This window comes from Salmo salar, chromosome ssa18 (genome assembly GCF_905237065.1).
Source record: "Salmo salar chromosome ssa18, Ssal_v3.1, whole genome shotgun sequence".
NCBI classification, from domain to species: Eukaryota; Metazoa; Chordata; class Actinopteri; order Salmoniformes; family Salmonidae; genus Salmo; species Salmo salar.
This window is the reverse complement of record NC_059459.1, coordinates 79,338,497-79,350,087: the sequence shown is the minus strand read 5'-3', so window position 1 is coordinate 79,350,087 and position 11,591 is coordinate 79,338,497. Positions and strand designations below refer to the sequence as shown.

The following is an 11,591-nucleotide window of genomic DNA, read 5'->3' as shown; positions in this document are numbered from 1 at the left end:
ATGCTCTCTCTAATTCTCTCTTTCTCTCTTTCTTTCTTTCTCTCTCTCGGAGGACCTGAGCCCTAGGACCATACCTCAGGACTACCTGGCATGATGACTCCCAGTCCACCTGGCCGTGCTGCTGCTCCAGTTTCAACTGTTCTGCCTGCGGCTATGGAACCCTGACGTGTTCACTGGACGTGCTACCTGTCCCAGACCTGCTGTTTTCAACTCTCTAGAGACAGCAGGAGCGGTAGAGATACTCTCAATCATCGGCTATGAAAAGCCAACTGACATTTACTCTTGAGGTGCTGACTTGTTGCACCCTCGACAACTACTGTGATTATTATTATTTGACCATGCTGGTCATTTATGAACATTTGAATATCTTGGCCATGTTCTGTTATAATCTCCACCCGGCACAGCCAGAAGAGGACTGGTCACCCCTCATAGCCTGGTTCCTGTTTGGGGTTTTAGGCTGGGTTTCTGTACAGCACTTTGAGATATCAGCTGATGTAAGAAGGGCTATATAAATACATTTGATTTGATTTGTATAAACAGTGTAGTGGTGTATCTGTAGGCTCTGGATAGGTATAAACAGTGTAGTGGTGTATCTGTAGGGTCTGGATAGGTATTAACAGTATAGTGGTGTATCTGTAGGGTCTGGATAGGTATAAACAGTGTAGTGGTGTATCTGTAGGGTCTGGATAGGTATTAACAGTATAGTGGTGGATCTGTAGGGTCTGGATAGGTATAAACAGTATAGTGGTGTATCTGTAGGGTCTGGATAGGTATAAACAGTATAGTGGTGTATCTGTAGGGTCTGGATAGGTATAAACAGTATAGTGGTGTATCTGTAGGGTCTGGATAGGTATAAACAGTATAGTGGTGTATCTGTAGGGTCTGGATAGGTATAAACAGTATAGTGGTAGGGTCTGGATAGGTATTAACAGTATAGTGGTGGATCTGTAGGGTCTGGATAGGTATAAACAGTATAGTGGTGGATCTGTAGAGTCTGGATAGGTATAAACAGTATAGTGGTGGATCTGTAGGGTCTGGATAGGTATAAACAGTATAGTGGTGTATCTGTAGGGTCTGGATAGGTATTAACAGTATAGTGGTAGGGTCTGGATAGGTATTAACAGTATAGTGGTGGATCTGTAGGGTCTGGATAGGTATAAACGGTGTAGTGGTGTATCTGTAGGGCCTGGATAGGTATAAACAGTGTAGTGGTGTATCTGTAGGGTCTGGATAGGTATAAACAGTGTAGTGGTGGGTCTGTAGGGTCTGGATAGGTATAAACGGTGTAGTGGTAGATCTGTAGGGTCTGGATAGGTATAAACAGTGTAGTGGTGTATCTGTAGGGTCTGGATAGGTATAAACAGTGTAGTGGTGAAGCTCCCACCTTACGGATCTAGAAACATTGAAGGGTTATGTGTGCTACTCTCATTTCCTGGTGTAAGCGAGTTTCACATAACTTGTCACGCTGGTTACAGACATGAGACGAATGATAATCCAATTTCACACAAATAAATGCCCACTTTTATAGATACATTTTGTGATAGTTTACTTTACTGGATCTAAAAACAGAGATGAACGGATTTGTCAGATAACCTTATGGTTGTCTCTGTCCGTGTCCGTTAAAGCACATTATCATGATAACATTGTTGTTGTGTCTCGGGTATAAAAAAAAAATACATTCTGTAACAACCTGCCACAGAATCAACAGGAGATCGTGATGTCAGACAGTGTTACGTGTTAGAGAACATTATGTTAGAAAACACAGGTACCTGAGTTCTAGATGAAAGGGTTGACTTGTAGAGAGAAATGAACCGGTCCTCCTGTCTGTCTGTTTGTCCGTCTGTTCGCTTTTTTTCCCTGTCAGCCAACTCTGTGTGTTTATGCTCTTAACCATTACGTTCTATGTGTGCGTGTGTGTGTGTTTCAGAGAGAGAGAGAGAGAGAGAGAGAGAGAGAGAGAGAGAGAGAGAGAGAGAGAGAGAGAGTGAGTGGGTGTGTGAGTGAGTGAGGCAGGAAGTGAACCGATCAGAAGGGATAGTGGAAACAGAAACTTAAGAAACCAAAGACGCTGAGAGAGAGAGAGAGAGAGAGAGAGAGAGAGAGAGAGAGAGAGAGAGAGAGAGAGAGAGAGAGAGAGAGAGAGAGAGAGAGAGAGAGAGAGAGTGAGTGGGTGTGTGAGTGAGTGAGTGAGGCAGGAAGTGAACCGATCAGAAGGGATAGTGGAAACAGAAACTTAAGAAACCAAAGACGCTGGAGAGAGAGAGAGAGAGAGAGAGAGAGAGAGAGAGAGAGAGAGAGAGAGAGAGAGAGAGAGAGAGAGAGAGAGAGAGAGAGAGAGAGAGAGAGAGAGATGTGACAGGAAGTGAACCAATCAGTGGTGAGGGTGGAAACAGAAACTCAAGAAACCAAATCCATTGTGCTGGAGAGAGTCCCAAACCTTCCATAACAAAGCCATCACCTACAGAGAGATGAACCTGGAGAAGAGTCCCCTAAGCAAGTTGGTCCTGGGGCTCTGTTCACAAACAGACCCCACAGAGCCCCAGGACAGCAACACAATTAAACCCAACCAAATCATGAGAAAACAAAAAGATATTTACTTGACACATTGGAAATAATTAACAAAAAACAGAGCAAACTAGAATGCTATTTGGCCCTAAACAGAGAGTACACAGTGGCAGAATACCTGACCACTGTGACTGACCCAAACTTAAGGAAATCTTTGACTATGTACAGACTCAGTGAGCATAGCCTTGCTATTGAGAAAAGCTGCCGTAGGCAGACCTGGCTATCAAGAGAAGACAGGCTATGTGCACACTGCCCACAAAATGAGGTGGAAACAAAATGAGGTGGCACTTCCTAACCTCCTGCCAAATGTATGACCATATTAGAGACACATATTTCCCTCAGATTACACAGACCCACAAAGAATTCCAAAACAAATCCAATTTTGATTAACTCCCACATCTACTGAGTGAAATACCACAGTGTTACATCACAGCAGCAAGATGTGTGACCTGTTGCCACAAGAAAAGGTCAACCAGTGAACAACAAACACCCTTGTAAATACAACCCATATTTATGTTTATTTATTTTCCCTTTTGTACTTTAACTATTTGCACATCCTTACAACACTGTATATAGACATCATTTGACATTTGAAATGTCTTTATTCCTTTGAAACTTGTCAGTGTAATGTTTACTGTAAAAATGTTATTGTTTAATTCACTTGCTTTGGCAATGAACACATATGTTACCCATGCCAATAAAGCCCTTTGAATTGAATTGAGAGAGAAAGAGAGAGAGAGAGAGCGGGAGAGAGAGAGAGAGAGAGAGACAGCGAGAGAGACAGAGAGAAGGTGTGAGAGATAGAAAGAGAGAGAGAGAGAGAGAGAGAGAGAGAGAGAGAGAGAGAGAGAGAGAGAGAGAGAGAGAGAGACAGATAGAAGGTGTGTGTGAGAAGAGAGAGAGAGAGAGAGAGAGAGAGAGAGAGAAGGTGAGACAGAGAGAGAGAGAGAGAGAGAGAGAGAGAGAGAGAGAGAGAGAGAGAGAGAGAGAGAGAGAGAGAGAGAGAGAGAGAGAGAGAGAGAGAGAGAGAGAGAGACAGAGAGAAGGTGTGTGAGAGAGAGACAGATAGAAGGTGTGTGTGTGTGAGAGAGAGAGAGAGAGAGAGAGAAGGTGAGACAGAGAGAGAGACAGAGAGAGAGAGAGAGAGAGAGAGAGAGAGAGAGAGAGAGACAGATAGAAGGTGTGTGTGAGAGAGAGAGACAGATAGGTGTGTGTTAGAGAGAGAGAGACAGATAGAATGTGTGTGTGAGAGAGAGACAGAGAGTAGGTGTATGAGAGAGAGAGAGAGAGAGAGACAGATAGAAGGTGTGTGTGTGTGAGAGAGACAGATAGGTGTGTGTTAGAGAGAGAGAGACAGATAGAAGGTGTGAGAGAGAGAGAGAGAGACAGATAGAAGGTGTGTGTGAGAGAGAGAGACAGATAGGTGTGTGTTAGAGAGAGAGAGACAGATAGAAGGTGTGTGTGTGTGAGAGAGACAGAGAGTAGGTGTATGAGAGAGAGACAGATAGAAGGTGTGTGAGAGAGAGAGAGAGAGAGAGACAGATAGAAGGTGTGTGTGAGAGAGAGAGACAGATAGGTGTGTGTTAGAGAGAGAGAGACAGATAGAATGTGTGTGTGAGAGAGAGACAGAGAGTAGGTGTATGAGAGAGAGAGAGAGACAGATAGAAGGTGTGTGTGTGTGAGAGAGACAGAGAGTTGGTGTATGAGAGAGAGACAGATAGAAGGTGTGAGACAGAGAGAGAGAGAGAGAGAGACAGAGAGTAGGTGTATGAGAGAGAGAGAGACAGATAGAAGGTGTGTGAGAGAGAGAGAGACAGAGAGTTGGTGTATGAGAGAGAGAGAGAGACAGATAGTAGGTGTGTGTGAGAGAGAGAGAGACAGAGAGAGGAAGTATCAGTTATTTCTCTCAACCTCAGCCATTGCTTCATCATACCCACTCACCTTTATCTTCAAACAACAGGATATCCCTCGCTCTTCTCTCATTTGTTGAATCATTTAAACCATGCCCATTTCAAACGTATCTTTTTTTTTTTAAATCTAAAAGCTATTTCAGACTATTTAGGCAAGATAGCTGGCTGACAACTCCTTCATCCTGCTTAGTAGTATATCCCTCAGATCTGGGAGATTCCTGTAATATCTGGTAATGATAAACTTGGATTAGCTAACACAGCGTGCCATTGGAACACAGGAGTGATGGTTGCTGATAATGGGCCTCTGTACGCCTATGTAGATATTCCATTAAAAATCTGCCGTTTCCAGCTACAATAGTAATTTACAACATTAACAATGTCTACACTGTATTTCTGATCAATTAGATGTTATTTTAAAGAACAAAAAAAACATGCTTTTCTTTCAAAAACAAGGAAGTGACCCGAAACTTTTGAACGGTAGTGTAGGTATGGTAGTCAAGGAATACAGGTATGTATGTGTAACCGATGTGAAATGGCTAGTTAGTTAGCGGTGGTGCACGCTAATAGCATTTCAATCAGTGACGTCACTCGCTCTGAGACTTGAAGTAGGGTTTCCCCTTGCGTTGCAAGAGCTTTTGTGGCGCGATGGGTAACGATGCTTCGTGGGTGTCAGTTGTGTGCAAGGGTCCCTGGTTCAAGCCCGGGTTGGGGTGAAGAGAGGGACGGAACCTACACTGTTACATATGGTAGTCAAGGAATACAGGTATGTGTAATACAGGTGTGTATGGTAGTCAAGTAATACAGGTGTGTATGGTAGTCAAGTAATACAGGTGTGTATGGTAGTCAAGTAATACAGGTATGTATGGTAGTCAAGGAATACAGGTGTGTATGGTAGTCAAGGGAATACAGGTATGTATGGTAGTCAAGTAATACAGGTATGTATGGTAGTCAAGGGAATACAGGTATGTATGGTAGTCAAGGAATACAGGTATGTATGGTAGTCAAGTAATACAGGTATGTATGGTAGTCAAGCAATACAGGTATGTATGGTAGTGTTGGGTCACGTCAATTTAAATCTGGTATCAGAACAAAATAGTCAGCACAGAGTAACTTCTGATTTCTTTGTACTTTAATTAATGCAAACACTTGAATGGTAAATATGTTGTTCGTATATACGGGCTCACTGAAACACCACGCAGGGCAGACAGAGAACTGGAATGACATCATAAGTTCTTCTTTAAATACTTGACAGACTTAGTTCCCTCTCCCTGAGGGCCTGTCATAGTAGAGGCTAGAATATGGTTTAGACTTATTCCAGCCTATCGTTGGCGTGCAGGTTGGTCCCAACCTCTAGACGCACTCCTGTTTCCTGGCGTAGCTATTGTCTCTGGCGGATGTCTCATCTTGTGACTGCACAATGTACAGTTCTCTAAAACCCTTAACACCCCCCGCATATACCTTTCACCCATATCCTGTTATTGCTGTTACTCTACAGAAAATCCTGTTTTTACAGCATCAGCATTCTGTCCACATGACCCACCATCACATGAGCCACTTCCTCTAACATATAGCAGTATTTAATTATCTATAGTTTATATACTTATTATTGTAGCATGGCTGCTCTGTTATTTTATATAGGTTATGCTAACAAATAGTTGGTTAAACCCTAACAGTAGTCAAGGGAATACAAGTATGTATGGTAGTCAAGGAATACAGGTATGTATGGTAGTCAAGGGAATACAGGTGTGTATGGTAGTCAAGGGAATACAGGTGTGTATGGTAGTCAAGGAATACAGGTGTGTATGGTAGTCAAGGAATACAGGTATGTATGGTAGTCAAGGAATACAGGTGTGTATGGTAGTCAAGGAATACAGGTGTGTATGGTAGTCAAGGAATACAGGTGTGTATGGTAGTCAAGGGAATACAGGTGTGTATGGTAGTCAAGGGAATACAGGTGTGTATGGTAGTCAGGGAATACAGGTGTGTATGGTAGTCAAGGAATACAGGTATGTATGGTAGTCAGGGAATACAGGTGTGTATGGTAGTCAAGGGAATACAGGTGTGTATGGTAGTCAGGGAATACAGGTGTGTATGGTAGTCAAGGAATACAGGTATGTATGGTAGTCAGGGAATACAGGTGTGTATGGTAGTCAAGGGAATACAGGTATGTATGGTAGTCATGGATTCTTGTAGTAGGTATGTGAAATGAGAATTCATAAGCAGAAAATAACCCCAATACCTACTGTAAAATATGGTGGTGGATCATTGATGTAATGGGGCTATTTTCCTTCCACTGCTCATGGGGCCCTTGTTAAGGTCAACAGCATCATGAACTTTACCCAGTACCAGGACATTCTAGCCAAAAACCTGGTTGTTTCTGCCAGAAAGCTGAAATTTGGCCGCAAGTGGATTTTCCAACAAGACAATAAGCCCAAGCAAACGTCAAAACCCACAAAGAAATGGTTAATTAGCCACCCAAATCAGTCTCTGGACTTGAAACCCCATTGAAAACATGTGGTTTGAATTGAAGAGTGAAAACCATAACCACAGTCGAAGGACATCAAGGATCTGGAAAGATTCTGTGTGGAGGAATGGTCTAAGATCCCTCCTAATGTGTTGTCCAACTCGTAAAACATTTTAGAAAAAGGCTCAGTATCGTTATCCTCGCAGGGTGAGGTATTGAAAGGTATTGAAAACAGTGGCGTCTATCATTTTTACTACTAGCATATCTTTTTGAGATTTCTTTTTTTGTCTTACTTGTTAAACAAAATCTATTTCTCTGAGCAATTGTAGTAGTATAAACAAATATAATTTCCAGGGGTTTTTTTTGCATACAATATAGCTCAATATTTTAATTATTTATTTTATACAGTAATTTTTTATCAAGGATGTCAATATTTTCCAACCCCACCGTAAATAAAGTTTGATTTTATTTGAATGATGACGTAATGATCAAACAGTAGTACAATATATTACAGGAATCTCAGATCTGAGTGATATACTACTAAGCAGGATGAAGGAGTTGTCAGCCAGCTAACTTGCCTAAATAGTCTGAAATAGCTTTTAGATATATTTTTTAAAAGATACGTTTGAAATGGGCATGGTTTAAATGATTCAACAAACGAAAACACATCTATGTTTAGCTTCTTTTTTTTGTTATTAACCATAAAACCAATAGTTCATTCTGGTTGTTTATCTAAATAGCTAAATCATTGTTTCTGCTTTGTAGGAATATATATTTAAAATATATATTTTTTAAATATGTTTAAAAATTCGTTAGAAACTTGATTATTTGTTCGTTTATTTTGGATTGTCTGGCAGGGTGACGGTCTCACTGATGTTATTGATACAGTCGAATTGATTCTCCCAGATCATCTCATACTTATGATAACCACTGCGTTGTCCACATGGACTCATTATTTCCTTATGACTGGTCCGTAAACCAACTTGCACAGTTGTAAACACAAACCCCCATCCAGCTGTAAGCGCTGTTGTGTGTTTCTGAGTTCGTCGCCACTAGAAACCAATGAGTTTTGTAAGATTCGTTGACTAGAACACGGAAGTAGGGTTGGGGATGAGTTAGTTTTGATTTTGAACATTATTTTTTTTGGGGGGTGGAAGTAAAGAAAGATCACTGAACTCAGGACCAGTCGGGGGCTCTTTGATACCAAAGACTCCATATCCACTCCTTGCTGTGTGAAAAGTGAATGTGATCAGGAGGACCCACATCAAGAAGCCATACGAGCTGAACACCCAACTCTCAGTCCGCTGAAATATGTCTAAACTACAGTCGTTTCGTGTGTTTTTAAATGATCGTTTAACGGCGGCTGCTGTGGAGATTTTCGGGGAAGTTGAGAAAACGGTAGTGAAATACCAGGAGGAGAATGATCGGCTACGGAGACTGCTGCGGAGGACACCAAAGATACAACTATCTCGAATAGGTTTGTATGTATGTAGACATACTGACAGCTAGCTATAGTGCTACTTAATTAATAAAGTGTAACATAATTAACATAATTATCATCCAAAATGACTTTACAACTAAAGATACATACTGTTAGCTGTTTTACCATATATTTCCACAGAGGTTTTTGTGTAACACAGCTTTGATACGATATGTTGTTTCTGTCCCCCCTTGTTTCCATTAGCTCAGGAAGTGTCATAGTTCAGGCATATGTGCAATGCAAAACACCTCTGTGGAAATCTGTGTTTTAAAATACTGCATAGTAAGTATATTTTGTGTTTATAAAATTATTTTGGGGGTGATATGAAAGTATAGTTTATAAGGTTCACAAAACCGTTGTGCACGCAAGGATTATTAAAGATTAGATGGTGTCAGCGTGACTTTTGTACACGTGTCTTCCATAATAGGAATGAGAACCCAAGTGAATGATAGCAAGTACCTAGATAACTTCACTCAGACATGTTTAAAGGCTGTGTTTTAAAGACTGTTTTAAAGGCTGTGTAGACACCCATGCCAATAAAGTATAAAATAAAATCATAGAGATCTATAATTCATGAGTGATTCCAAATGTAAATGTAATTCTCTGGCAGATAACCTCAACCCTCCTCTCCTTCCCTCCAGACTCCCTGCAGCTCTCTGTCTCTGAAGAGGAGGTTCCCCCTGAGCAGCAGCACTGTGAGCAGGAGTGGAGCCCCAGTCTGGGACAGAAGGACCCAGAGACCATACAGATTAAAGAGGAACAGGAGGAAGTCAGGACCAGTCAGAAGGAAGAGCAGCTTCAAGGTCTGCAGCCTGATGTCATAGAGTTCATATTCCCTCCTTCCTGTGTGAAAAGTGAATGTGATCAGGAGGACCCACTTCAGTCCTTGACTCTTCCCCAAACCCAGACTGTGGAGAATAGAGAGAGTGACTCTAAACCAGTGGATCTCAAACCTTTTGTCACTGTGACCCACATTAAGGGTCTCTACATTCCCTGTGACCATCCAGATAATCAAAACAATGCCTCCAGCCACAGCTCAGCTGTAAGCAGTGACACAGTAGGACTTGACAGCAGTCCACCATTGGATCCCAGCCCACCAATGGGAGAACACTGTTCCAAACCCAGCACCACGTCTAGAAAAACTAGCCACTTTCGTAACTGTGGTGAAACGTTTGCTCTGAAAGCTGACCTGCAGAGACATGTGACTCTCTTCAGTAAGATACCCAGTGAATGTAGTTCCTGCCAAAAACGCTACAACTCCACCTGTAAACTGAAGGCCCATGTCCGACTCTGTCACGGTGGGAAACCCTGCACCTGCCCTGTTTGTGGAAAGACCATCAAACACAAAGGAGATCTGTCCAGGCACATGAGAATTCACACCAGAGAGAAACCATTTATCTGTGGTGACTGTGGTAAAAGCTTCAGTCAGAAGGGAAACCTGAACTTGCACAAACTGACTCACACAGGAGAGAAACCATTTAGCTGTGGCGACTGTGGGAAAAGCTTCTATCAGAAGGGAGACCTAAGGAAACATATACTCACTCACACAGGAGAGAAACCATTTAACTGTGGTGTCTGTGGGAAAAGCTTCTATCAGAAGGGAGACCTAGGGAATCATATACGGACTCACACAGGAGAGAAACCATTTAGCTGTGGTGACTGTGGGAAAAGCTTCAATTTGAAGGGGAACCTAAGGAAGCATAAACTGACTCACACAGGAGAGAAACCATTTAGTTGTGGAGACTGTGGGAAAAGCTTCACTCAAAAGTCTAACCTGCTGACGCATGTGAAAAACATCCACAAAGGAGGAAAACAGGATGAAAATTAGGACAAAGATGTTCTGCCAGAAGATGGGAATTAAAAGACAGGATGTGGACAACAAAAGCAAAGCAACGCTGGATCATTCATGATGTGGGTTTCAGATAAATACATGGGTGGTGAACATACTTTTGTAAAGCTTTCTATATAAATAAAGTTTGATTTGATTTCAATGATGACATAATAATCCAACAGTTCAGAGTATACTATTTGCAAGTGATGTGGTCCTCCCCTAATCTTTTGAACCAGCCTGATGGTTATATCAGCAGATTTTGTGAAAATGTGGTCATTTAAGATGTATATACAATTATCTTTGTTTTTGTGGATACATTTACTTCTGACAGATATCTTTTATGAAGTTTTGCATTTTAGAATGTCTCTAAATGTACTGAATGGTCTGACTGATGTTTTCGATATATTAAATCATGTTTACTTTACAGAAAATGTGTGTCTGTCCAAGAGTATTTCTCATCCATTTTCACTAAATACTGCTCATTCATGATATTGATTTAATATTGTATCGAGTAATTATATTCAGGTGACTCCTGAGAAATCATTTATTCTTACAGATTATCCTACATTTTGATACAGAATGGATGTGGATCCTAATTTTACTGGACCCCTCTTCCCAACAGCTAAAGGCCCAGAAGCTTCTGCACATGTTTGATATTCTCTAGAACTCTCAGAAAACAGGATTGTCTGGTGAATGGTGCACGTTTAAGTTAGATCAAAGCTGAATCGATGTCTGGCAGATTGCATAATGATCACAGTATTCTACATAACAGAACCGAATATAATAGCATAGTGTAGCATGCGCCACAAGGCTAAATATGTGCTTTGATTGAAACAAAACACAGGTAGGCTACAGTTTGTTAACACCATCTGCTCTACAATTCGCACACTGTACATAATTAGAAACAACTCTAGATATCTAAGAAAATCGAAATGCATGAAACTGATTTGAGATCAAATGGTTGGCATGCAGATGCTTCATGGACGTTTCACCGGTAAAACTTGGAATAATTATCATTCACGATTGACACGACCTAGGTTTCCATCCAATTGGCGAGTGATTGACATCCAATTTAAAAAAAGAAATCTGCATAAAAACAATACGCGCATTTTCCCAACAGGCGTGTGTTTTCATCAAAATGACTTGTGGATAAAAAAAACTTTTAAAAAAACTGCGTGATGACGTAGTGCTCATAAAAATACATATCTGGTTAAATTCCCATGTAACGAATAAAAAATACAAGTAAGTGGGTTTCCATCGCATTTTCTACTCTGCTGATGGTTTTGTCACAAAAACATTTTGTACGAGTGTGCTCAGAATGGTCTTTGCGCATGCGCTCTA

General features: G+C 41.2%; 2 protein-coding genes across 5 annotated transcripts in view; one reads left to right on the top strand and one right to left on the bottom strand.

Annotated features, from left to right (window-relative positions):
* LOC106578113 (circularly permutated Ras protein 1) overlaps nucleotides 1–2,054 on the bottom strand; it is a 21,350-nt gene extending 19,296 nt beyond the window's left edge. For both annotated transcript variants that reach the window (XM_045701607.1, XM_045701608.1), the window contains exon 1: nucleotides 1,770–2,054. The gene's annotated coding sequence lies outside the window, so the exon portion shown is untranslated. The remainder of the gene's footprint in view (nucleotides 1–1,769) is intronic.
* Nucleotides 2,055–7,778: 5,724 nt separating this feature from the next.
* Nucleotides 7,779–11,591, top strand: part of LOC106578114 (oocyte zinc finger protein XlCOF6.1) — a 97,789-nt gene continuing 93,976 nt past the window's right edge. Inside the window, exons 1-3 of one of the 3 annotated variants that reach the window (XM_014156714.2) lie at nucleotides 7,837–8,416; nucleotides 8,624–8,701; nucleotides 9,061–10,681. In XM_014156714.2, the coding sequence (XP_014012189.2) occupies nucleotides 8,650–8,701; nucleotides 9,061–10,247 (1,239 nt within the window). In that variant the 5' untranslated portion in view covers nucleotides 7,837–8,416; nucleotides 8,624–8,649 and the 3' untranslated portion in view covers nucleotides 10,248–10,681. Of the gene's footprint in view, nucleotides 8,417–8,623; nucleotides 8,702–9,060; nucleotides 10,682–11,591 lie in introns of those variants that run through there. The other 2 variants (XM_014156713.2, XM_045701606.1) reach the window with 2 other exon arrangements.